Source organism: Cygnus atratus, chromosome 2 (genome assembly GCF_013377495.2).
Source record: "Cygnus atratus isolate AKBS03 ecotype Queensland, Australia chromosome 2, CAtr_DNAZoo_HiC_assembly, whole genome shotgun sequence".
NCBI classification, from domain to species: Eukaryota; Metazoa; Chordata; class Aves; order Anseriformes; family Anatidae; genus Cygnus; species Cygnus atratus.
The window spans coordinates 45939308-45964506 of record NC_066363.1 but is presented as its reverse complement, the minus strand read 5'-3'; the positions used below and the strand labels follow the sequence as shown (position 1 = coordinate 45964506).

Below are 25199 nucleotides of genomic sequence, written 5' to 3'. Positions count from 1 at the left end.
CTTCAAAAAAAACAAGCAATGTGTAGATCTGGTATAAGCCGAATTTTGTAATTTATTTAATACTTGAACACCTCAAAGCAGAAAGTCTCCAATTTCAATAGCGTTTTAATCATACGTATCATCTCAATAACATTCATGATACACTGTAAAAAATTAGAGCTTTGTTTACAAGATTGCCAAAAAACAAAGCTGGAGAAAAACACTGCAATATGCCTGATTTCTTAGTTCATAACAAAAGTCATAAATTGTCCATTAGATTTTATGGGTGGAATAGATTATACTTGTAAATATCTTTTTAATTGGAAAAAGATTGTTAAAGCTGCTTTTTTTTGTTGTTTGCTCTGATGTTATTTCTAAATACTTCTAACTATTGACACGTACAATCTTCTCAAAGTGTTTTCTACTTCAGATCTTTCTTGTATATGCAGGTTGAGCATCTGAAATTAACAAAAATACATTTTGCATACTCTGTGCATATGAAAATGTATTAATTTGGTCATAAAACTGTACATGAAGTAAAATGGTAAACAGTTGCCTCTTGTAAAGCTGTCAATTAGTTGAGTCTAGTTTAACTAAGCTGTTGTAGAAATGAGTCAACCATTTGGTTGCCTCAATCTCCAGCATCAAGCATGTGCCTCACTTTGACTGTTCCCAACAGAAAGGTAGTTTCTCACAAAGAAATGTAACACTTAAATTGACACTCAGATCATGCTAACATAGACTTAGTGAGACTGATTCAAGTATGTACCTTTTTAACTATCTCATTTTTTTTTGCTTTCCTCATTACAATTCATTTCTTACGTTTTCTCCAAAACTGAACTCAATTCACAAACCACCTTCCATTTTACAGAACAACAAAAAAAACCCTCACCAACTTCAAAGATGATTTGTTTAAATACTGTAATCTAGCGTTAGCTATGGAGGAAATATGTTTTGAAGCCTGTTACAGTTACTTAGAAATCAGAAACAAATTTTTAAGTATTCATTCAGTTACCCTAAGAAACAGAAGCACCTCCAAAATATTACTCTTTTTATGTGTTGGTTGGATGAGGCTACTAACATATATCAGCTAGTTCTGTGTTAGCTGCACCAGGCTGTAAAAAGGTTCTTAAACAGCACAAGTTAGAAATATTTCTATCACATTGCAGATGCTACAATCTACATTCTAAACTACATCTAAACAGTGATGACGTTCTGGATCAGACACCCAGTTCAGTTAAAATATTTGAAGTTGATATTTCCATGGCCGGAAGGATACTGGCACTACATACTGTGTACATTTACAGGTCAGTTTAACACAGGATAATTTAAAAGTTAATACTACCGTATTAACATTATTTACAAGACAAATACAGTAACTCAGCTACTCAACTTAGACAGTTGCAACACTAAATGTTTAGAGCATCTAACTTTAGAAGTTTTCCTATGTAAACTCAGATTTAAATATACCCCCATATGGAGGTAGATCAGAATTATAGCTAACCTTTTAGAAACCAACAAAACCCCCAAAATTTTGATTTTCAGAGAGAAAGCCTCCTGTGCATTCCAGTGTTACTTGGAATTCTTACCCATTTTGCCATGAAAAACATCTGCCAGCTGAAGTAATGTCATGCTAATATCCAGTCTGCCAGCATGACTATCTACCAACAAAAGACTTAGGTTGCAACATACTGAAAGCATTATCACGTACAGGCAGCTAACTATAAACAAGCAGTAGTAAGAAGTGATAGAACCAGGGAAATTCATATAAGTTAAGGCAGATGAAAAGGCTGAAAAGGGCCATTTACTCACTAAACATACCGACAGCACAATCCATGCAAAGGCTCTGTCAAAGTCCAGTGAACAACTAGTACAAATGCATGGAAAAACAAACAGCAGTATGAGTGAGGCACTGTCAGCTGCTCTCGACCTACTCTATCCACTCCAGCCAGCAGATTTCATCTTTCATGTGTCCTAAACTGTGTTTTTATAACCTGATACTGCATGTAATATGCTATGCATACTGTTATTAATTTATCCCTCTCTAAATTTCCATTGATTACCTGCTCTCAGCAATGCTGAGAAATTAAAACTTACAGTAGCACAACTCTGTACATTAAAGATGAGAATATACAACAGAACATAAACAAGGTTAAGCCCGTCTGCTTCCCACCTCTGTAACAGTTCCATTTAATCAGATATGTAAAGATAAGCTTCATTAGAGAAAAAAAAAAAAAAGTCCATTCAAGATTCGATGTCAATCCAAACTCCCAGATTTGTAGTTAGTATTTGTTTTGCTACAGGTTTCGCATTTTGGCCATGAGTTCTTCCAGGCTTTCTTCAGATTCAGCCACTGTTTCTTCAGCTACTGGATTCTCTTCCTAGTAGTAACAGGAAAAAGAGGTCAGCAACAGAAGTAGCACACAAAATAACCTCCACAAGTACAGTAAGCTTTATTGCAGGTATGCCACACTTTCCCAAAACCAAGCACTCAAATTACACCACTCTACTGATTTACAGCAAACTGGTCTACAAATTGTAAACTCTATCCTGACTGGAAATTTGAGTGTTCTGGCTGCAAAACAGAGAGATTCTGTGTTCCCCAGGTGTACTAACTGCTGTTTGACTACACGTACTTTAAAAAAGATAAATATGTTAAAATACTAGTTGTCAAAATATTAACTGAGAAATTTGTATTTCCTTGCTTTCCCTGCTCCTTCTCCCTTCCCCCCACCCCGAAATTCACTCCTGACACCTCAAAACCACATTGACACTAATGTTTGAAGTAATATATTTCACAGAAACACAGAACTGGACCACGGAAGACACCAGTTGGACGTGCTGAGGTTCAGTTTTACTGGTGTTAAGGTGTTATTTTATTTTAAGGTTTGACGGATAACCACAGTAGCCAGTCTTATAAATTTAATGTGTAAGACTTGTTAATAAAAGTAGCGCGTTTGTAAATAATAAACATATTACCTTGTTTGGTATAGTATATGCTACAGTAATTCCCTCAGGAAGATCAGGTACTGGACCAGAAGCAGCCTTCAGCTCATCTTCTGAAATTTCTGATACTAATTCGATCCCTTTGCGTTAAAAGGAATTGAAAATTTTATTAGAAGATTTCTTTAATAATCACGTTATAACAAGAAAAAAACAACTGCAGCAACTTTTTTGAAGTAGAAAAAAAATGTAAAGACCTTTGATTTCAACTACTTAATTCCCATTATCAATGCTACATTTTCCCTTTACAATATATGAAACACTTCCATATACCTAACTTACAGATAAGAATAGCTAAATATTTTATTCAAACGTTGTTAAATAGTTGAACCTAAAACTTGCTAATCGTATTAAAACTAGATCAGATTGTTTTAGCATTACTGTCCAAACCTGTGAAAAAAGTCAGCAGTAATTAACGTAAATTCCAAAAATAGGATGTATGAGAAGTCTACAGTGTGTTCACCCAAAACAAAGAATTTAAATGATGTTCCCAATACCAAGCTTCAGTTAGTCTCCATCTGAGTACCTACCCCAGTCATTGTCTTCATGCACTATTTCTTCTTCCTGCTCAGTCACTTCTTGTTTTGGTTGTGCAGCTACTTTTTTCTGAAGGAAAAAAAAAAAGACACATAGAATATGTAGCAGTCTGATTTTTAACAACAGGATGGATCAAACCTAAATATTAAGAAGTATAAATATTAGGTTTGAATGAGATACACAGTCACCATTTAGAAGTTTGTTAGGCATAAAAAGACAAAATACCTGCAAATTAAAAAAGACCATTAACACTCAACAATACATGACTGCCAGAAAGATTGAGCAATTGTTACAGGGAAAAAAAGAACATAACAAAACAAAACCAACCACAACTGATACAACTGCATGCAAACTTTTACGTCCACCTTTTTAGATGTTCATAGAATCATCAAATAGTTTAGGTTGGAAGGTACCTTAAAGATCTCCTAACTCCAACCCCCAACCCAGATACAGGACCTTGCAGTTGGCCTTGCTGAACTTCATGAGGTTCGCACAGGCCCACCTCTCAGGCTTGCCCTGGTCCCTCTGGATGGCACATCCCTGCCCTCCAGTGTGTCAACTGCACCACACAGCTTGGTGTCATCAGCAAACTTGCTGAGGGTGCACTCAATCTCACAGTCCATGGTGCTGACAAAGATGTCAGACTTATCTTAAAGGAAACATATTTAACTACTGTTTTTATAAACATGCAATCATCTGAAGACAATGCTGCTGAAAATCTGGAGCAATGCTGAAGGTCTTTTCTACAGATCTGTAGCTTGCTTTGTTCTTAAGAAAGAAAAAATAATAATTTTACCTTATAAATTTCCTGCTGTTTCCTGCAATTTTGGTCACTGCATTGTGGGTTTGGCTTCATCGCCATAGTTGGAAAGAAATCCTGCATTGCATTGTAACCAAGATAATAGCTCACAGTACCAAAATTTAAAAGATACCTAGAAACACAAATAGAGAAACCAGGTCCTTACACACAGGTACAAATGTAACAAAGAACTTTTAAAATACACTTCCATACCTGTGACCAGCGGAGTTGTAAAAAATTACTGTAGTTGTCTTAAAATAAGCTGTAGTCACCTGACAACAGTATAACTTCATCAACATAGAGCCTGGTCCTCTTGTGCTGTAAATGTGTGAGCCAGTGTCTCAGAAATAAGTATGTCTAGAGCAATATGTAAACAACTTTCTCCTGTGCCTTAATTCATTGCTTGAAACACTCAGGTGCCCTGTATTTCAAAGGCAGAGTTTTTAACTAATCAGAACCTGTTTAACTGTTTTTATGTAGGGTCATATTTGCAATGAAAATAAAGATTTAAATTAAGCTGCAACGTTTGCATTCTTCATTAAAGAAAAACATCTTCTGGGATGCAATTTTATTTAATGCCTCTTGCACAGCTGAAAAATGGAACTTTGTTGTTCATAGTTACACTTGCAAAAGTTTTTTATTTGTTGTAACGGAATTTTCTGGACAACTGATAAAAGCAAGCTAAGGCTAAAACTTGTCTAAATAAGATCTTATTCTCAAAGCATAAATATGATTAAAAGATTAAATCTTAATACTGCATACAGTCATTTTTGAAGTTTAAACAGGCAATTGAAGAAAACCTCAAACAAGCTTATTATGCTGAACAAAGTTGGCAAGTTTTTGCTAAAAAGATGCTGGGGAAAGATGGTGCATCATTTTGAAAACAAGTGTAAAGTCATTCAAAAAATTTCTCTGCTGATACCTGCAGTTCTTAGCAGCTGGACTCACATGACAGTACCTTTTAAGTTCACCTCAAATTTCTAGAATATGAATATTGCAAGACAAATTATTTCTTCATCCATGTAAGAATGTCAAAGATTATAGTTAGTCCTCTAACATTTTTGTTTACAGCTGCTCAGTGACGTTAAATGGGAGCTTGTTTAAATACCAAAATAAGAAAAATAAATAAAAATGTGCGTGTGTACACAGAGCAAGAAAAATTTGTAGGAAAACTCTAAAGACTTTTCCTTGCCCCTGAAGAGTTCTATTAAAAACAGCACTTCCAAAAGTGATTCAAACACTGTGTGCATCAGCCTTGTCTGATGATACCAATACCTTTAGGAAATAAGCCACAAACATATAAAAAAGAACCAGACCCACCACTGTGAAAGGTTCCTTCAGGTTTCTCTCTCTTATGGTGCTGTGCATTGAATAGGACCAACCCAGACACTTACTTGAGAACATTTTGTACGAGAATTCCTGCCACAACACCCATAGTTGTAGGAAGACTAGCTGCACAAACTCCTTCTCGTTTTAACGTTTTCTCATCAATATTTGCAGCAACTACAAGTGGAGGAGCACACTGAGGGGAAATAAAGAAATTCAGTTTAAACAAAAGGTCCCAGTTTATAAGAAAGACAAACCAGCAATTCAGCTGAGCTGCACATACCGCAAAACAAGCGGATTCACCAGGTATGATAAGCTGTATATGTCCTGACACTGCATTTTCACTCACTCCAGATTCCATCCAGATTTGTCCAAGTTCATTGCAGGCCTTATAAACACAAAGATATACACATCAGCACTGTAGAAGTTTAATGAATAAAATAAGTAGTAAATTGAGAATGATTAAACACATTGACCTTCCTGGTTTAAGACAGAAAATCTATGACTGGAAAGAAGATGAAAAGGTAGAATAGAAATTGTTTATCAGAGTCAAAGGACAAATTAAATTTGTTTTCATGGAGCTAGGCCTTAGTAATTTCCTGGGGACCTGAGAGTTTTGAACAAATACAGGCATTAGAGATCTAGTTACTAGACCCACACTAGAGAACCTAATAGCAAAAACTACTTATAATGGCATGCTTTTAGAGGCCCAGATCTAGCGTATCTGTGTATGTTCAGTGCACACAATTTGCATATTATATTAGCTGAAGGATAACAGAAAACATGCATTTGGCATACACCCTGCATTGACTGCAACTGTAAAGAAAAACAGAATGATTAGGTACACAGCCTTAAAACATTTTCAGTATACAAAAAGGTCATATAAAGTATACAATTAGCTATACACAGTATTAAAAATTTTGTTAGATTTAACATATCAGGATTTTATAATGCTTTTGTATAAATAAGATGTTTTGGAAATACAGAGAGGACTTAAAACACAATCCTTTTTCTAGCTCTAAGATGCTGGTAACTTACAAGACTACGTTTATGTTTACAAACATAAAACCTGTCTTACAAGAACTGGGTAAAAGATCAGATTCTGATTCCTTAAATCAAGGAAAAACTTTTTTTTAGAAGACTCTTGATAGGTTCCTGTCTTTTCTGTAGTCCCCACAATTCCTAACAATATTTGTAAGAGGCAAGTTGACCTCCATAAGCTCCTATCTTACATGGTCTTACCGTGTTAATTGCCATTCGAGCTTCAAAGTTGTCCACACAGCTTAGAACAAGATCGACAGGCTTCCCTTCCTCTAATGCACCATTACTGCAATAGGTATCAGAAGTTTGCATGAAATTGCTGGCAGAACATAACACCAACATGGCAATCAACGTTTCTTTAAAGTACAGAAGCACATGGGAAGTATATTTAGAATCATAGCATCATAGAAACACAAGGTTGCAAAGGACCTACAAGATCATCTAGTTCAACTGTTCTCCCATCACCAATACTACCCACTAAGCTACTAAATCATATCTCATAGCACCTTGTCCAGGTGTTTCTTGAACATCACGAGGGATGGTGACTCCACCACCTCCCTGGGCAGCCATTCCAGTGCCTGACCACTCTTTGAGAGAAAAAATTATTCCTGATATCTAATCTAAATCTCCCCAGGCACAACTTGTGGCCATTTCCTCAAGTCCTATCATTAGTTACCTGAGAGAAGAGGCCGACCCCCTCCTCATCATAACCTCCTTTCAGGAAGTTGTAGAGTGCAATGAGGTCTGCCCTGAGCCTCCTCTTCTCCAGACTAAACAACCCCAGTTCCTTCAGCTGCTCCTCACAGGACTTGTGTTCCAGGCAAAACTTCACCAGTTTTGTTGCCCTTCTCTGGACACGCTCCAGGGCCTCGACGTCCTTCTTGTAGTGAGGGGCCCAAAGCTGAACACAATACTCAAAGTGCGGCCTCACCAGAGCACAGTACAAGGAGATGATCACCTCCCTGCTCCTGCTGGCTACACTATTCCTGATACAAGCCAGGATGCCTTTGGCCTTCTTGGCCACCTGGGCACACTGCTGGCTCATGTTCAGCCAAGCATCAATCAACACTCCCAGGTCTCTTTCCTATTCACAGTCTTCTAGCCACTCTGCCCCAAGCCTGTAGCACTGCATGGGGTTATTGTGGCCAAAGTGCAGGACCCGGCACTTGGTCTTGTTAAACCTCATCCGATTTGCCTCAGCCCAGCAATTCAGCCTATCCAGATCCCTCTGAAGGGCCACCCTACCCTCAGGCACATGGACACTACCTCCCAATTTGGTGTCATCTACAAACTTACTGAGGATACACTCAATCCCCTCATCCAGGTCATCAATAAAGATATTAAACAAGATAGGCCCCAGTACTGACCCCTGGGGGACACCACTTGTAACGGGATGCCAACTGGACTTAACTCCATTAACCTCTACTCACTGGGCATGGCCCTCCAGCCAGTTCTTTACCCAGAGAAGAGTGTACCTGCCCAGGCCACGGACAGCCAGTTTCCCCAGAAGAATACTGTGGGAGACCGTGTCAAAGGCTTTGCTGAAGTCTAAGTAGACTACAACAACAGCCTTTCCCTCATCTACCAGTCTGATCACACGATCACAGAAGGAGATGAGGTTGGACAAGCACAACCTGCCTTTTGTGAACCCATGCTGGCTGGGCCTGATCCCCTGGAAGCCACACGCGTGCTGTGTGATCTCACCCAAGATGACTTTCTCCATAAGTTTCCCTGGAACTGAGGTCAGGCTGACAAGCCTGTAGTTCCCCAGGTCCTCCTTATGGCCCTTCTTGTAGACGGGAGTCACATCTGCAAGCCTCCAATCCTCTGGGACCTCTCCAGACAACCAGGAACGCTGATAGATGGTGGAAAGTGGCTTGGCAATCACTTCCACCAACTCCCTCAGCACCCTACGGTGGAGCCCGTCTGCTCCCATGGACTTGTGACATTCCAGGTGGATGCATGTCTCTAGCTGTATCCGGGATCCCAGGGGGTGATTCTCCACCTGAATCACAGGGGACATCCAGATCAGGGTGTGAAGTACCCTGAAGATAACAGATCCAACTATTAAAGACAGGTGTAAAGGAGGTGTTTAGCCTTATCCTCAGCCTTATCCTTATCCTCAGTGATCACATTCCCTGCTGCATCAAGTAAAGGACAAAAATTCTCTTTGGTTCTTCTCTTGCTGTTAATATATTTATAAAATGATTTTTTGTTCTTTTTTACTGCAGTGGACAATCTGAGTTCAAGGCTTTTGGCTTTCTAACTTCCTCTCTGCATATCTTAGCAACTTCCTTGTAGTTGCCCGAAGTAGCCTGTCCCTTCTTCCAGAGGACATAGACTCTCTTCTTCTCCTGGAGTTTCAACGAAAGTTCCTGGTTCATCCATGCTGGTCTTCTTCCCCTCTGGCTCACCTTATGGGACTCAGGAACAGCCTAGTCCTGTGCCTTTAAGATTTCTGTCCTGAGGAGTCCAGGCTTCCTGGACACCTTTGACCTTCAGGAGTGACTCCCAAGGGACCCCTGAAACAAGTTACCTGAATAGGTCAAAGTCTGCCCTCTGAAGTTCAATACAGCAGTTTAGCTAGTTACCCTTCTAACAACACACGTGCAATGCAAACGAGGATACAACTAGCATCTTAGCTCTACAGTAGAAATAGCAGCAAACTGAGGCTGGGATTTAAATATATGGGCATTTTAGATTAATATAATGTTTATATAGTATACACCCATAGTAAAACACATTAGGAAATTTGTATCTTTGTAGAACATATCTGAAACTGAATTATACTTACTTCAGAATTTATCTCTGAGATTCACTAAGAAGTATTTTCTTTCTTCATACTATAAAGCCATACAGGATTTGTCTCGGAGAGGGTTAATTTTCCTCATAATACCTGGTATGAAGCTGGGTTCTGGATTTCAGATGACAGTGATGACCTCTCCTGATGCCTGCGACGCCAATTGGTTTGGGGACGTCTGCTCCTGATGGGGAGCGGCTGCGGGTGGCGGGTCCCCGAGTGAGACTTGGCGGTGAGAAGTCATTTGGGGGATGAGAAGCCAACATGGGAATGGGAAAGTGCTGGGGATGGGAGCAGCCACAGAGGTGACCTGGCCCGACTGGGACAAAGGCTGACAGCAAAAGTCTCCTAAAAGCCTGCCAGAAGAGAACGCCTGCCAGCTGGGGAACCGGGCCTGGCAGCCTGCAGCACCCTTGGAAGGCGCTGCTGGCCTCCTGCAAGTGCAGCCTAAGGCTACCTAAGAACCAGAGACTTCCTGAACATACCGCCACCAAGGGCAAAAGCAAGGAACTACAAGAGCAACGCACTGTCTGAGAAGGAGGAATGGCTCTGCGAAAGGTGCCGTTCTCAGAGACTAGGAAGCATCGGTGTCTATCGCTTGTCTCAGGTGAAACACAGAAATTAGCAGCGGCTTTTGGCTGCTCTAAGGAGGTGGTGTCCTCTGCCCTCTTCTGTCTCTCTCGATAGAAAAAGGACTCCTTTTCGACTCAAAATGGAGCGCCTCTCTCCCTCAGACCTTCCTGTGCTGCACAAATTGGTCTTGCCTACACGACACGCTAAATCCATTGAACCTTTGCTGGGGATGCCCGGCTGACTCCCAACTCTTGGACGGGAGTCTCACGTCTTTGCAGTGACACTTTGTTCCTGATTCCTTGGGGCCCACTCCTGGGTTCGGTGTCTTCCGAGATGGCTTTTCTTAATTAGCCTGATACCTCTCCCCATGCTTGCCTTGAATCACAGAACATTGCCTAGTGGTGGTCTGCGGCCACGTGTAATAAAGAGAACTTTTCAGCAAAGAAAGCCTCCGTGTCCTTGTGTATTGCAGCATCCTACCAACTCCCACTTGCCATCTCTCTACACCTGCAGGGCGGGGGCATCCCTGAAGGGCTCAACCCTCCGGAAGGTCACGGCATGAACTTCATTGTTGTCAGAAGCGGGATTCCGTAAAATGCGCGCTCAGGGATGCTTTTGAGGAGCTGCTGGGAAGTGCACGAGGCTGTCCCGGTTTCAGCTGCGATAGAGTTCGTTGTCTTCCCAGTAGCTGGTATGGAGCTGGGTTCTGGATTTCGGATGACGGTGATGCCGATAACACACCGATCTTTCAGTTGTTGCAGAGCACTGCTTACACAGAGTCAAGGACGTTCCAGCTGCCCATACCGCCCTGCCAGCCAGGAGGCTGCGGGTGCACCAGGAGCTGGGAGGGGACGCAGCCAGGACAGCTGGCCCAAACTGGCCAGAGCCATGTCCCATACCGTATGGGGTCGTGCTGAAGACTGGGACTGAGCGGGTTGGCCGGAGGGTGGCTGCCACCGCGCGGGGTCTGTCTGGGCATCATCACTCAGTGGGCAGTGAGCAATTGCATTGTGCATCACTGTGCATTCATCCCGGACGAAAGGAGGTTCGGGGGGATCATAGCAATGTCTAGACATCCCCAAAGGGAGGATGCAAAGAAGACGGAGCCAGGCTCTGTAGTGGGTTTACGTGGCAAGGTTTTGGTAGCAGGGGGCCATAGGGGTGGCTTCTGTGAGAAGGATCTAGAAGCTGCCCCATGTTTGGTAAGGGCCCCACTGCCCACCAGAGCTGAGCCAATAAATGATGTTGTTTTGCGCCTCTGTGAGAGCAGATTTAAGACAGGGAAAAAAAAAAACGCTGCGCCACACAGCAGCTGGGAGAGTGAGAGGAGTGAGGAACGGCCTTGCAGGCGCCAAGGTCAGTGAAGAAGGAGGGGGAGAGGCGCCGGAGCAGAAGTCCCCTGCAGCCTGTGGTGAGGACCATGGTGAAGCAGGCTGTCCCCCTGCAGCCCATGGAGTACCACGGTGGAGCAGGGTTCCACGCTGCAGCCCGTGGAGGAGACCACGGTGGAGCAGGTGGACCTGCACTGACGGAGGCTGCGGCCTGTGGAGGACCCCTGCCGGAGCAGATTCTGGGCCAGACCTGCAGCCCATGGAGAGGAGACCACGCAGGAGCTGCTGCCCATGGGGGATCCAGGCTGGAGCAGTTTGCTTCACAGGGATGGACCCCGTGGTATGGACCCACATCTGGAGCAGTTCTTGAAGAGCTGCTGCCTGTGGGCAGCCCACGCCGGATCAGTTCAGCAAGGACTGCATCCCGTGGGAGGGACCCCACAGCACAGGGGACGAGAGTGACCGACAAGGAGCGGCGGCGAAGAAGCGCTGTAGACTGACCATAACCCCCATTCCCCCGTTCCCCTGCGCCGCCTGGGGGGAGGAGGTGGAAGAGGGTGGATGGGGGGGGAAGGTGCTTTTGGTTTCTTTCCTTTGTTTCTCACTTCTCTAGCTCGTTAGTAATAAGCAATAGATCTTATTGTCTCCCTATGCTCAGCCTGTTTTGCCCGTCACGATAATTACTGTGCGATCTCCTTGTCCTTATCGCAACCCTTGAGCCCTTTTCATCATATTTTCTCCCCGTTCCTCTTTGAGGAGGGGGAGTGAGAGAGCGGTTGTGGGGGAGCTTGGCTGCCCACCCGAGTAAAACCACCACAGGCTCTTGTCAGCGGTGCCCAGCGGCCGTACGGCTCTACGTGGCCCTGCTTCAGCAGGGGGGTTGGAGCAGATGACCTCCAGAGGTTCCTTCCATCCCCAACCCTTCTGGGAGCTTCCTTCTGGGTAAAAAACAGGCCCCTTTTACACCACTGACACAAGATGGCATAGGATGCCACCACCTCACGTAACCAATGAGGCGCTGCTCGTTTCTATCGTCCTCCTGAGACAGCCAAGAGGTGGCGATGCTCCTGATTTTCTCTAAACAACCCTAGGTTTCTCAGTCACGTTCCCACTGTCTCTGGCCAATTTCCACCTTCCCAGGTGATAAGTTCTTCCTCACTTTCTTGTGGTGTCCTCATCAATGGTGGAACGCAAAAAGCAATGCAACTTTCCAAGACTCCTTTGGGAGAATTAGAAAGCAGGTATTCTTTATTAACAGCGCTGGGTATGTGGGGGATAATTCCACCCAACACGTACACCTAAGCAAGACAAGGACTACTTATTTATGGTACGGTGATATCCCTATTCATGCAGTTTGCAAGAAAGGGCAGGATTTATGATAATGGTTTCTCAGACCTAATTATCATATTGCCCCTCCTACTATCGCAGGCGCAGTAACCTCTGGTGGTCGCACTTTGGGGGCTTTCTGATAAAGGCTCATAGCTTTTTTCGTCTTCAACTTCTTTCCGTTTTGCACATGCTCAGTCATTGTTTAACTGCTTCAGCACTTTTGATCTTTTATAAACTCAGCTAACTTAATTGTTTTAAGTTCTACTTTGGGCACCGTGTTCCTTCTTCAGCCTGGATTTTGTGCATACAGCTGAGTCTTCTTATCGCGTGAGGCTGATACAACAACTGAGCAATTTCAGCAATCCCTTCGGGTCACTGTTACACATTTTGTGTTTTGTACTCGTTGTTTCCATGGTCTCTTCAGGATGCCTCCAACGCTCAGGTGTCCAGCTGCACGTCAAGGACATCCCTGGCTCCCAGGGGCAGTTCCCAGGCCGACCTCCTGGCCTGGACCCCAGCCTGGCAGACGTGGCTCCTGTCAGCGTGGAGCAGCCATCTCACGTCAGCATTGTCTCACAACGGTCAGGTGACCTCTGTCAGCGCTGCCATCAGCGACACCCCGAGACCCTTCTGATGTCACCCTATGGCCTCACAAAAGGTGGCTGGCTATAAGTGCCCTGAGCGGCGCGCCTGCGGCCAGTCCGGCCGGTGGTAGTCGAGAGCTCGAGGTCCCACGGCTGGAAGGAGAGAGAGAGGCGGAGGTGTGGCAAGAGGCACACGCGAAGCCAGTCTTGTTGCACGCAAGCCATCGAGGGCCTTCGGTAATGGTCTCAAATCTGTAGACATCTCTGTACCTCGTCTGTCCTAAGCGCAGTCTTGCCAAGTATAACCTATCATAAGCATATTTGCCATTCTAATAGCAATGTTTGCAGTCCATACGCGGAATGTTGACAGCTACAGTACTCTAGACAACTTGGTTGAACCTAGAAAGCTGATGTCTGTTTGCTGCTAGAATATTTTCTTCCTGGTTCTATCTGCAGTAGTCCTGCTGCCAGCACGCTGGTGGCACTTGAGGCGTCGAGGTCCTGCCGCCAACCCGCGAGGCAAGGGAGGTGCTGAAGACCCCAGGCTGCTGCTAAGCGCCTGGCACCAGGGCAGCCTCCCCCAGAGGACGACCAGCTCCACGTCGCAGCGGCCGCAGGCACCATGAACCAGCCACAGCAGGAGCAGCCAGAGGAGGCCCCCGGGGACGAGACGTGCCCCATCTGCTTGGACCAGCTGTCCAACACAGCTTGCGTGGACCCCTGCAGGCACTCCTTCTGCCTGCAGTGCATCCAGGCCTGGGCCGCTGAAAGAGACACCTGCCCGCTGTGCCGCGGGCCCATCCTTGCAGTTGTGCGCCTGGCCCAACAACCCCGCAGAAGATTCCAACGCGACGCGCGGCTGGGGCGGCGGCAGCAGCAGCAGCAGCGGCAGAGGAGCCCCTCAAGCTACCGCTCCCGCAGCGCCTCGCCCAGGCGCAGGGAGCGCAGCCCCTCTGAAGCGCGACAGCTTGTCCGCAGCCGCTCCTGGCGCTTGGGGCAGGACAGGCACAGACTGCCACTGTCCCTGTGGTACGACGACGCCGAGGACATAGAGTGGCTACGTCGGGTCCAGCAGGAGGAGCCGGGGTCTGGTGACCACGCGGGCCGCCACGCCAGGCCCCGCAACTGAGCAGGCGGCCGCGCCTCACCTGGGGACGGGCTGGGGGTGGCAGCCACAATTACCTCAGGAATAAATTACAACTTTTCCACCCTGCAAAGCCTCTGCCTGCACTTATTCCTGCATCGGTCAGCGGGGCGGGGGGGAGGGGATGGGGGGGATGGACTGAACGCAGTCCTCTGCCTGCGCCACAGATTGGTTTGGGGACGTCTGCTCCTGATGGGGAGCGGCTGCGGGTGGCGGGTCCCCGAGTGAGACTTGGGGGTGAGAAGTCATTTTGGGGGATGAGAAGTCAACGTGGGAATGGGAAAGTGCTGGGGATGGGAGCAGCCACAGAGGTGACCTGGCCCGACTGGGACAAAGGCTGACAGCAAAAGTCTCCTAAAAGCCTGCCAGAAGAGAACGCCTGCCAGCTGGGGAACCGGGCCTGGCAGCCTGCAGCACCCTTGGAAGGCGCTGCTGGCCTCCTGCAAGTGCAGCCTAAGGCTACCTAAGATCCAGAGACTTCCTGAACATACCGCCACCAAGGGCAAAAGCAAGGAACTACAAGAGCAACGCACTGTCTGAGAAGGAGGAATGGCTCTGCGAAAGGTGCCGTTCTCAGACTAGGAAGCATCGGTGTCTATCGCTTGTCTCAGGTGAAACACAGAAATTAGCAGCGGCTTTTGGCTGCTCTAAGGAGGTGGTGTCCTCTGCCCTCTTCTGTCTCTCTCGATAGAAAAAGGACTCCTTTTCGACTCAAAATGGAGCGCCTCTCTCCCTCAGACCTTCCTGTGCTGCACAAATTGGTCTTGCCTACACGACACGCTAAATCCATTGAACCTTTGCTGGGGATGCCCGGCTGACTCCCAACTCTTGGACGGGAGTCTCACGTCTTTGCAGTGACACTTTGTTCCTGATTCCTTGGGGCCCACTCCTGGGTTCGGTGTCTTCCGAGATGGCTTTTCTTAATTAGCCTGATACCTCTCCCCATGCTTGCCTTGAATCACAGAACATTGCCTAGTGGTGGTCTGCGGCCACGTGTAATAAAGAGAACTTTTCAGCAAAGAAAGCCTTCGTGTCCTTGTGTACTGCAGCATCCTACCAACTCCCACTTGCCATCTCTCTACACCTGCAGGGCGGGGGCATCCCTGAAGGGCTCAACCCTCCGGAAGGTCACGGCATGAACTTCATTGTTGTCAGAAGCGGGATTCCGTAAAATGCGCGCTCAGGGATGCTTTTGAGGAGCTGCTGGGAAGTGCACGAGGCTGTCCCGGTTTCAGCTGCGATAGAGTTCGTTGTCTTCCCGGTAGCTGGTATGGAGCTGGGTTCTGGATTTCGGATGACGGTGATGCCGATAACACACCGATCTTTCCGTTGTTGCAGAGCACTGCTTACACAGAGTCAAGGACGTTCCAGCTGCCCATACCGCCCTGCCAGCCAGGAGGCTGCGGGTGCACCAGGAGCTGGGAGGGGACGCAGCCAGGACAGCTGGCCCAAACTGGCCAGAGCCATGTCCCATACCGTATGGGGTCGTGCTGAAGACTGGGACTGAGCGGGTTGGCCGGAGGGTGGCTGCCACCGCGCGGGGTCTGTCTGGGCATCATCACTCAGTGGGCAGTGAGCAATTGCATTGTGCATCACTGTGCATTCATCCCGGACGAAAGGAGGTTCGGGGGGATCATAGCAATGTCTAGACATCCCCAAAGGGAGGATGCAAAGAAGACGGAGCCAGGCTCTGTAGTGGGTTTACGTGGCAAGGTTTTGGTAGCAGGGGGCCATAGGGGTGGCTTCTGTGAGAAGGATCTAGAAGCCGCCCCATGTTTGGTAAGGGCCCCACTGCCCACCAGAGCTGAGCCAATAAATGATGTTGTTTTGCGCCTCTGTGAGAGCAGATTTAAGACAGGGAAAAAAAAAAACGCTGCGCCACACAGCAGCTGGGAGAGTGAGAGGAGTGAGGAACGGCCTTGCAGGCGCCAAGGTCAGTGAAGAAGGAGGGGGAGAGGCGCCGGAGCAGAAGTCCCCTGCAGCCTGTGGTGAGGACCATGGTGAAGCAGGCTGTCCCCCTGCAGCCCATGGAGTACCACGGTGGAGCAGGGTTCCACGCTGCAGCCCGTGGAGGAGACCACGGTGGAGCAGGTGGACCTGCACTGACGGAGGCTGCGGCCTGTGGAGGACCCCTGCCGGAGCAGATTCCGGGCCAGACCTGCAGCCCATGGAGAGGAGACCACGCAGGAGCTGCTGCCCATGGGGGATCCAGGCTGGAGCAGTTTGCTTCACAGGGATGGACCCCGTGGTATGGACCCACATCTGGAGCAGTTCTTGAAGAGCTGCTGCCTGTGGGCAGCCCACGCCGGATCAGTTCAGCAAGGACTGCATCCCGTGGGAGGGACCCCCACAGCACAGGGGACGAGAGTGACCGAGAAGGAGCGGCGGAGAAGAAGCGCTATAGACTGACCATAACCCCCATTCCCCGTTCCCCTGCGCCGCTCGGGGGGAGGAGGTGGAAGAGGGTGGATGGGGGGGAAGGTGCTTTTGGTTTCTTTCCTTTGTTTCTCACTTCTCTAGCTCGTTAGTAATAAGCAATAGATCTTATTGTCTCCCTATGCTCAGCCTGTTTTGCCCGTCACGATAATTACTGTGCGATCTCCTTGTCCTTATCGCAACCCTTGAGCCCTTTTCATCATATTTTCTCCCCGTTCCTCTTTGAGGAGGGGGAGTGAGAGAGCGGTTGTGGGGGAGCTTGGCTGCCCACCCGAGTAAAACCACCACAGGCTCTTGTCAGCGGTGCCCAGCGGCCGTACGGCTCTACGTGGCCCTGCTTCAGCAGGGGGGTTGGAGCAGATGACCTCCAGAGGTTCCTTCCATCCCCAACCCTTCTGGGAGCTTCCTTCTGGGTAAAAAACAGGCCCCTTTTACACCACTGACACAAGATGGCATAGGATGCCACCACCTCACGTAACCAATGAGGCGCTGCTCGTTTCTATCGTCCTCCTGAGACAGCCAAGAGGTGGCGATGCTCCTGATTTTCTCTAAACAACCCTAGGTTTCTCAGTCACGTTCCCACTGTCTCTGGCCAATTTCCACCTTCCCAGGTGATAAGTTCTTCCTCACTTTCTTGTGGTGTCCTCATCAATGGTGGAACGCAAAAAGCAATGCAACTTTCCAAGACTCCTTTGGGAGAATTAGAAAGCAGGTATTCTTTATTAACAGCGCTGGGTATGTGGGGGATAATTCCACCCAACACGTACACCTAAGCAAGACAAGGACTACTTATTTATGGTACGGTGATATCCCTATTCATGCAGTTTGCAAGAAAGGGCAGGATTTATGATAATGGTTTCTCAGACCTAATTATCATATTGCCCCTCCTACTATCGCAGGCGCAGTAACCTCTGGTGGTCGCACTTTGGGGGCTTTCTGATAAAGGCTCATAGCTTTTTTCGTCTTCAACTTCTTTCCGTTTTGCACATGCTCAGTCATTGTTTAACTGCTTCAGCACTTTTGATCTTTTATAAACTCAGCTAACTTAATTGTTTTAAGTTCTACTTTGGGCACCGTGTTCCTTCTTCAGCCCGGATTTTGTGCATACAGCTGAGTCTTCTTATCGCGTGAGGCTGATACAACAACTGAGCAATTTCAGCAATCCCTTCGGGTCACTGTTACACATTTTGTGTTTTGTACTCGTTGTTTCCATGGTCTCTTCAGGATGCCTCCAATGCTCAGGTGTCCAGCTGCACGTCAAGGACATCCCTGGCTCCCAGGGGCAGTTCCCAGGCCGACCTCCTGGCCTGGACCCCAGCCTGGCAGACGTGGCTCCTGTCAGCGTGGAGCAGCCATCTCACGTCAGCATTGTCTCACAACGGTCAGGTGACCTCTGTCAGCGCTGCCATCAGCGACACCCCGAGACCCTTCTGATGTCACCCTATGGCCTCACAAAAGGTGGCTGGCTATAAGTGCCCTGAGCGGCACGCCTGCGGCCAGTCCGGCCGGTGGTAGTCGAGAGCTCGAGGTCCCACGGCTGGAAGGAGAGAGAGAGGCGGAGGTGTGGCAAGAGGCACACGCGAAGCCAGTCTTGTTGCACGCAAGCCATCGAGGGCCTTCGGTAATGGTCTCAAATCTGTAGACATCTCTGTACCTCGTCTGTCCTAAGCGCAGTCTTGCCAAGTATAACCTATCATAAGCATATTTGCCATTCTAATAGCAATGTTTGCAGTCCATACGCGGAATGTTGACAGCTACAGTACTCTAGACAACTTGGTTGAACCTAGAAAGCTGATGTCTGTTTGCTGCTAGAATATTTTCTTCCTGGTTCTATCTGCAGTAGTCCTGCTGCCAGCACGCTGGTGGCACTTGAGGCGTCGAGGTCCTGCCGCCAACCCGCGAGGCAAGGGAGGTGCTGAAGACCCCAGGCTGCTGCTAAGCGCCTGGCACCAGGGCAGCCTCCCCCAGAGGACGACCAGCTCCATGTCGCAGCGGCCGCAGGCACCATGAACCAGCCACAGCAGGAGCAGCCAGAGGAGGCCCCCGGGGACGAGACGTGCCCCATCTGCTTGGACCAGCTGTCCAACACAGCTTGCGTGGACCCCTGCAGGCACTCCTTCTGCCTGCAGTGCATCCAGGCCTGGGCCGCTGAAAGAGACACCTGCCCGCTGTGCCGCGGGCCCATCCTTGCAGTTGTGCGCCTGGCCCAACAACCCTGCAGAAGATTCCAACGCGACGCGCGGCTGGGGCGGCGGCAGCAGCAGCAGCAGCGGCAGAGGAGCCCCTCAAGCTACCGCTCCCGCAGCGCCTCGCCCAGGCGCAGGGAGCGCAGCCCCTCTGAAGCGCGACAGCTTGTCCGCAGCCGCTCCTGGCGCTTGGGGCAGGACAGGCACAGACTGCCACTGTCCCTGTGGTACGACGACGCCGAGGACATAGAGTGGCTACGTCGGGTCCAGCAGGAGGAGCCGGGGTCTGGTGACCACGCGGGCCGCCACGCCAGGCCCCGCAACTGAGCAGGCGGCCGCGCCTCACCTGGGGACGGGCTGGGGGTGGCAGCCACAATTACCCCAGGAATAAATTACAACTTTTCCACCCTGCAAAGCCTCTGCCTGCACTTATTCCTGCATCGGTCAGCGGGGCGGGGGGGAGGGGATGGGGGGGAAGGACTGAACACAGTCCTCTGCCTGCGCCACAGATTGGTTTGGGGACGTCTGCTCCTGATGGGGAGCGGCTGCGGGTGGCGGGTCCCCGAGTGAGACTTGGGGGTGAGAAGTCATTTGGGGGATGAGAAGCCAACATGGGAATGGGAAAGTGCTGGGGATGGGAGCAGCCACAGAGGTGACCTGGCCCGACTGGGACAAAGGCTGACAGCAAAAGTCTCCTAAAAGCCTGCCAGAAGAGAACGCCTGCCAGCTGGGGAACCGGGCCTGGCAGCCTGCAGCACCCTTGGAAAGCGCTGCTGGCCTCCTGCAAGTGCAGCCTAAGGCTACCTAAGAACCAGAGACTTCCTGAACATACCACCACCAAGGGCAAAAGCAAGGAACTACAAGAGCAACGCACTGTCTGAGAAGGAGGAATGGCTCTGCGAAAGGTGCCGTTCTCAGAGACTAGGAAGCATCGGTGTCTATCGCTTGTCTCAGGTGAAACACAGAAATTAGCAGCGGCTTTTGGCTGCTCTAAGGAGGTGGTGTCCTCTGCCCTCTTCTGTCTCTCTCGATAGAAAAAGGACTCCTTTTCGACTCAAAATGGAGCGCCTCTCTCCCTCAGACCTTCCTGTGCTGCACAAATTGGTCTTGCCTACACGACACGCTAAATCCATTGAACCTTTGCTGGGGATGCCCGGCTGACTCCCAACTCTTGGACGGGAGTCTCACGTCTTTGCAGTGACACTTTGTTCCTGATTCCTTGGGGCCCACTCCTGGGTTCGGTGTCTTCCGAGATGGCTTTTCTTAATTAGCCCGACACCTCTCTCCATGCTTGCCTTGAATCACAGAACATTGCCTAGTGGTGGTCTGCGGCCACGTGTAATAAAGAGAACTTTTCAGCAAAGAAAGCCTTCGTGTCCTTGTGTATTGCAGCATCCTACCAACTCCCACTTGCCATCTCTCTACACCTGCAGGGCGGGGGCATCCCTGAAGGGCTCAACCCTCCGGAAGGTCACGGCATGAACTTCATTGTTGTCAGAAGCGGGATTCCGTAAAATGCGCGCTCAGGGATGCTTTTGAGGAGCTGCTGGGAAGTGCACGAGGCTGTCCCGGTTTCAGCTGCGATAGAGTTCGTTGTCTTCCCAGTAGCTGGTATGGAGCTGGGTTCTGGATTTCGGATGACGGTGATGCCGATAACACACCGATCTTTCCGTTGTTGCAGAGCACTGCTTACACAGAGTCAAGGACGTTCCAGCTGCCCATACCGCCCTGCCAGCCAGGAGGCTGCGGGTGCACCAGGAGCTGGGAGGGGACGCAGCCAGGACAGCTGGCCCAAACTGGCCAGAGCCATGTCCCATACCGTATGGGGTCGTGTTCAGCAATGAACATGGGTTGGCTGGCCAGGGTGGGGGGGGACAACTGCTTGGGGATAGACTGGGCATTGGTCAGCGGGTGATGAGCAGCAATTGCATTGTGCATCACTTGCTTTGTAGATATTATTTGTCTTCCTTTCCTGTCCTACTAAACTGTCTTTATCTCAACCAACTAGCTTTTACTTCCCCCCCCCCCCCCCCCCCGATTCTCTCCCCCATCCCACTGGGGGAAGTGGAGGGATGTGGTCTGAGCAAATAGCTGTTTGGTTCTGAGCTGCCAGCTGGGTTAATCCGCAGGAAAAGCGTACCAGAAAATATCCCAGAGCAGTCGAAGTATGACCTGATCTGTTTTCTGATGTGGGAAAAGCCATCTTTGGCTAGAAGTCTAAAGAGGTATTAATACAAAATAGAGCTATGTAACATTAAAAATAAATGCCATCTAGAGAAAAGGTCTAGGCAGAAGTGTCTGCATACATATATATTTCCCGCTGGTTTTCAGTTAGTAGTTATTAAATTAGAAAAATAAATAAAAATGTGATGCTGTATTTAGAACTACATATCAGAAGTTAGTAATTTGCTTTTGTTGAAAAATTTTTACCTTATTCTATCCATGAAATGTTCAAAATTGTCCAGTGTTGTGATGTTGTAGTTATGTACTTCAAATTGAACATCAGGATTAATATTTCTAATAGAGGAAACAAAATGAGTCAATGTTAATAAAGACAATAATTTGCATTTTACTCCCCAACTTCAGAAGTGCTGCTACAGTCTTAAACTTCCAATCCAAGGGCACAAATGCACCCAGATTTGTCAAAAGTTCACAATTCGATGATGAGAAAAAAGAAAACCAAACCAAACAAACAACAAAACCCCCCAAGATATTGAAGCAGCATAGTTTATATCAAACTTCTTGGTAAAATTAGCTATATGTGGAAGTAGAGTTACATTAAGGCTCTGGGCAGGTTAAAAATGTCCTTAAAGTATCAGCCATTCCCACAGCCATTTTATACTCAAATGTCTAAATTAGGCCTTGCTACCTTGCAAGTGATTAAGAGTTAAACATTCTTCTGTAGCAACATCCTGGATAACTACACTGCATACCCACTTCTGTAAGTCATACCTCAAGGTATCCTCTGCTGCTTGCACTTTACTTAATCCAGCTTGATGAGGTTGGAAGAAGAGTCTGTTCATGTTTGCCAGTTCCACTTTGTCATAATCAAACAGAAGAAGCTACAATAAAGATTGTATTAACATGTGAATCTCCAAATACTCCGCAAACGGAGCACTATAGCAAGCCATTTTAAAGAGAAAAACTAATTATAAAATCAACAACAACCACCAAAAAAAAAACAACACTCAAATAAATGACACCCTCCAGTTCAACTTATTTCATATATAAAAGTTACCAATATTGTAAATGTTAAAGACTGAATTCTAGCTGCCAGTCACCAGGAAATGATTTGTTAAGTCATGAAAACTGCTGTTGTTTTTTGTTTGTTTGTTTTTTAAAAAGCAGCAATTTGAATTTGCTCATTTGATCTACACTAAAAATATTCATCAGACTATCAACATGGACATTAACACCTCTTCTCACATTCCTACTTGCCATTATGACATTAGATAAAATGTGTCATTTCTTTCACTTGTGTCTTGTTCTTCAAAAGCAATTAACTTAAAATACCTATGGAATACACAGGTATGTTGATTATGAATTCTGATTCAATAGCCCAACGTCTTTTTCTAGGTAAAAAACCCTGGTCTACAGGAAATTCTCCTTCAGAGGAAGGGAGAACAAACTTCACAATAAAAAAAAAATTGCATCACCTCTGTATTAAGAAACTTCTTTAGTTCCAAGAGTAAATGGTGAGATTTAGCCTGGAAATGCAAACATCTAAATCATTCCCCAAATTCCTCCTTTTAAAGAAAAGCCTGTTGTCTCAGTAGGTTCTTGCTATCTATATACACATTATTATTAAGGCTGCTAAATTTTTACCTCTGTCACATCATGAACTGATTTTTGTGGTAAAAATGTCTGACATCTACTGCAGCACAATTTCTTGAATATCAACTTGTTCTCATAATGTAGGATTTAATCTTCTATGTGAGCTACCTCCTCCTTTTTCCTCATTTTACCTTCCTGTTGCAGTAATCCAATATGGTTATTAAATATATGGACTCATATACGAGTGCATAGAAGACAAGCATCTGAACAAGAATAGTCCACATGATACAGGATCAAGCCCCAAACAAATCAATTTTGCTAGCATAAGAACAATGCAGACTCTTCATTTGTGATTTTACTCAAGTGCTTTTCCTGAGTGTTTTCTTCACAGTACTTTTATTTGGGGAAAATCAACTGAGGGAAACTGAATCAAACTTTCTATAAAGAAGACTAGTCCATCTGCTATAACGAAGTAGAAGAAGAAAACTCACATTACCTTACCAATGCCACACCTTGTTAACATTTCAGCAGTCACGCTGCCAACTCCGCCAACACCTACTACTGCAACTGTAAAGGTACGGATTTTCTGCAGAAAGAAATAAGGTATGGATCAGCACGTCAAAGGTGATCCTCAGAGGCCCCGGGTGGGTGGGGAGAGGAAAAATACGGGGCTGTTTTAATGCAGATACAAACCTACCTCGTAATCTTTGACAATTCCCATTCTTTTCAGTGCCATCAAGCGACTACAAAGAAAAACAGCAACGTTATACAGAAAACGCTCTATTTCTAATAGCAATTTTGCTTTTTGAGCATCTAAACGTTGTTGTTGCTTAAAAAACAAGGCAGCCAAGCAACAAACTCAAGTCTGCTGTTTTCAGCGCAGTAGTGATTGCCAGCTGGATACAGTCTGAATGAGGCAGTACTTTCCTATTAGCAAAAGCAAAGGAGTACTGACCCTGCAGCAAATCACATGCTTATTCTGCTGGTACGAGTAAGATTATTGAGTTCAGTAGGGCCTGTAACTATTTCAGGAAATGAATCCCAAATTTAAAAGAGGGAAGCCTCTGATTTAACGAACCATATGTCAGCAGGTCAGTGAAGACTCGTGTTGTGTTTTTTTTTTTAAATCACACCCCCAGGACCGCTGAGGCTGTCACAGACCCGCAGACCCACCTGCTCCAACCGCCCCCCACCACCACGGCCGCCTCCCCCCTCAGCAGCCCCACACGGCCGAGCCCTCCCTCACTCCCAGGGCCGCACCTATAGGGGTTGGTGTCCGTCACCTCCGCGCTCATGGCCTCGATGCGGGCCCTGGGCGCCTGCCGGCCGCCCCTCTCCCGGGCCAGCTCCTCCTCCAGCTCCCGAAGCCGCCGCTGCAGCCGCAGCACCTCCGCCATCCCTGCGCCACGTCGGGCCCCGCAACGCTTCCGCCGGTGCCACTGGGCCGCCTGCCCCCCGCTCCCGCCGCCTCAGCGAGCGTTCCCACCGCGACGGGGCAGCCTGCGGCGGGCAGCGGGCGGGTTGTGGTGGAGCCAGAGGGCACGGAGCGGTGGCGGCGGAAAAGAAAGCCGCCATCGGAGCTCCCTGCCAGTAACAGTAGGACTGCGGGAGAAGGCGGCCGGAACGCGGAGCCGCGGTGTGGGGAACGCTTTCCCTAACGGACCCAGCAGCCCGCGGTTGCCGCGGCAACACTGGGCGGGGCCGCTCCGCAATTTGCTTAGCGGGAGTGTGGCAGCTCCGCAATTTGCGTAGCGGCGCCGGGGGCGGGGCCGCTCCGCGATTTGCGTAGGGGGACGCGGTGGGGGGAGGGAGCGGGACCGCTCCGTGATTTGCGCAGCGTTGCGGAAGGAGGGTGCGCAGCGTACGCCGGCGGCGCAGCTGCCGGGATGGCGGCGGAGCCGGGCACCAGCGAGGTGCGGGCTCAGCACCGCTTCGACGCGGGCCGGCTGGAGCGGCTCCTGTGCCGCCGGCTGGCCGGCTTCCCGCAGCAGCCTGAGGGGGCTCTGGCCGTCAGGCAGTACAGGTGAGGGGGAGCCTCTCGCCATGCCCCGTTGGCGAACTGCGTTGGCCGCGGGGGCAAAGCTCGGCGCCGGGCAGCCGGGGACCTTTAGCACGGCTGGGAGCGGTGCGCTGCTGGAAAAGCCTGCCTGGATCCCCGAAGCGTGCCCCGAGTGCTCGTGAGCTTTGGTGTCCGACCCGTGCTCGTAGATATTGGTTTGTCTGATTGCTCTGCGGTTGCTTCAACAAGTAAAAAATCTTAACGTGCACGTAAATGGCTCCCGAAATCGATATAAGAAGCCTAAGGCTTGCCACAGAAACAAATACTGTCTGCTGAGGTTCTTATTAATACTCAAAGC

General features: G+C 48.1%; 2 protein-coding genes across 4 annotated transcripts in view; one reads left to right on the top strand and one right to left on the bottom strand.

Annotated features, from left to right (window-relative positions):
• Positions 1–34: 34 nt before the first annotated feature.
• On the bottom strand, positions 35–24309 carry UBA5 (ubiquitin like modifier activating enzyme 5). Of its 2 annotated transcripts, none has more exons than XM_035549828.2 (12): positions 24103–24309; positions 23540–23585; positions 23339–23428; positions 22021–22130; positions 21499–21585; positions 6887–7004; positions 5928–6032; positions 5713–5840; positions 4316–4451; positions 3513–3588; positions 2959–3065; positions 35–2360 (listed from the first exon to the last, which is right to left on the bottom strand). In XM_035549828.2, the coding sequence occupies exons 1-12, from the start codon at positions 24237–24239 to the stop codon at positions 2277–2279; spliced, it is 1224 nt and encodes a 407-aa protein (XP_035405721.1). In that variant the 5' UTR covers positions 24240–24309; the 3' UTR covers positions 35–2276. The 2 variants fall into 2 exon arrangements, with proteins under 2 accessions (XP_035405721.1, XP_035405722.1); XM_035549829.2 differs by having other exon boundaries at positions 6887–6971; positions 24103–24306.
• Positions 24310–24625: 316 nt separating this feature from the next.
• The window catches only part of ACAD11 (acyl-CoA dehydrogenase family member 11), a 29658-nt gene continuing 29084 nt past the window's right edge, over positions 24626–25199 (top strand). Inside the window, exon 1 of one of the 2 annotated variants that reach the window (XM_035549827.2) lies at positions 24626–24865. In XM_035549827.2, coding sequence (XP_035405720.1) covers positions 24729–24865 — 137 coding nt within the window. In that variant the 5' untranslated portion in view covers positions 24626–24728. The remainder of the gene's footprint in view (positions 24866–25199) is intronic. The other variant, XM_050709252.1, reaches the window with a different exon arrangement.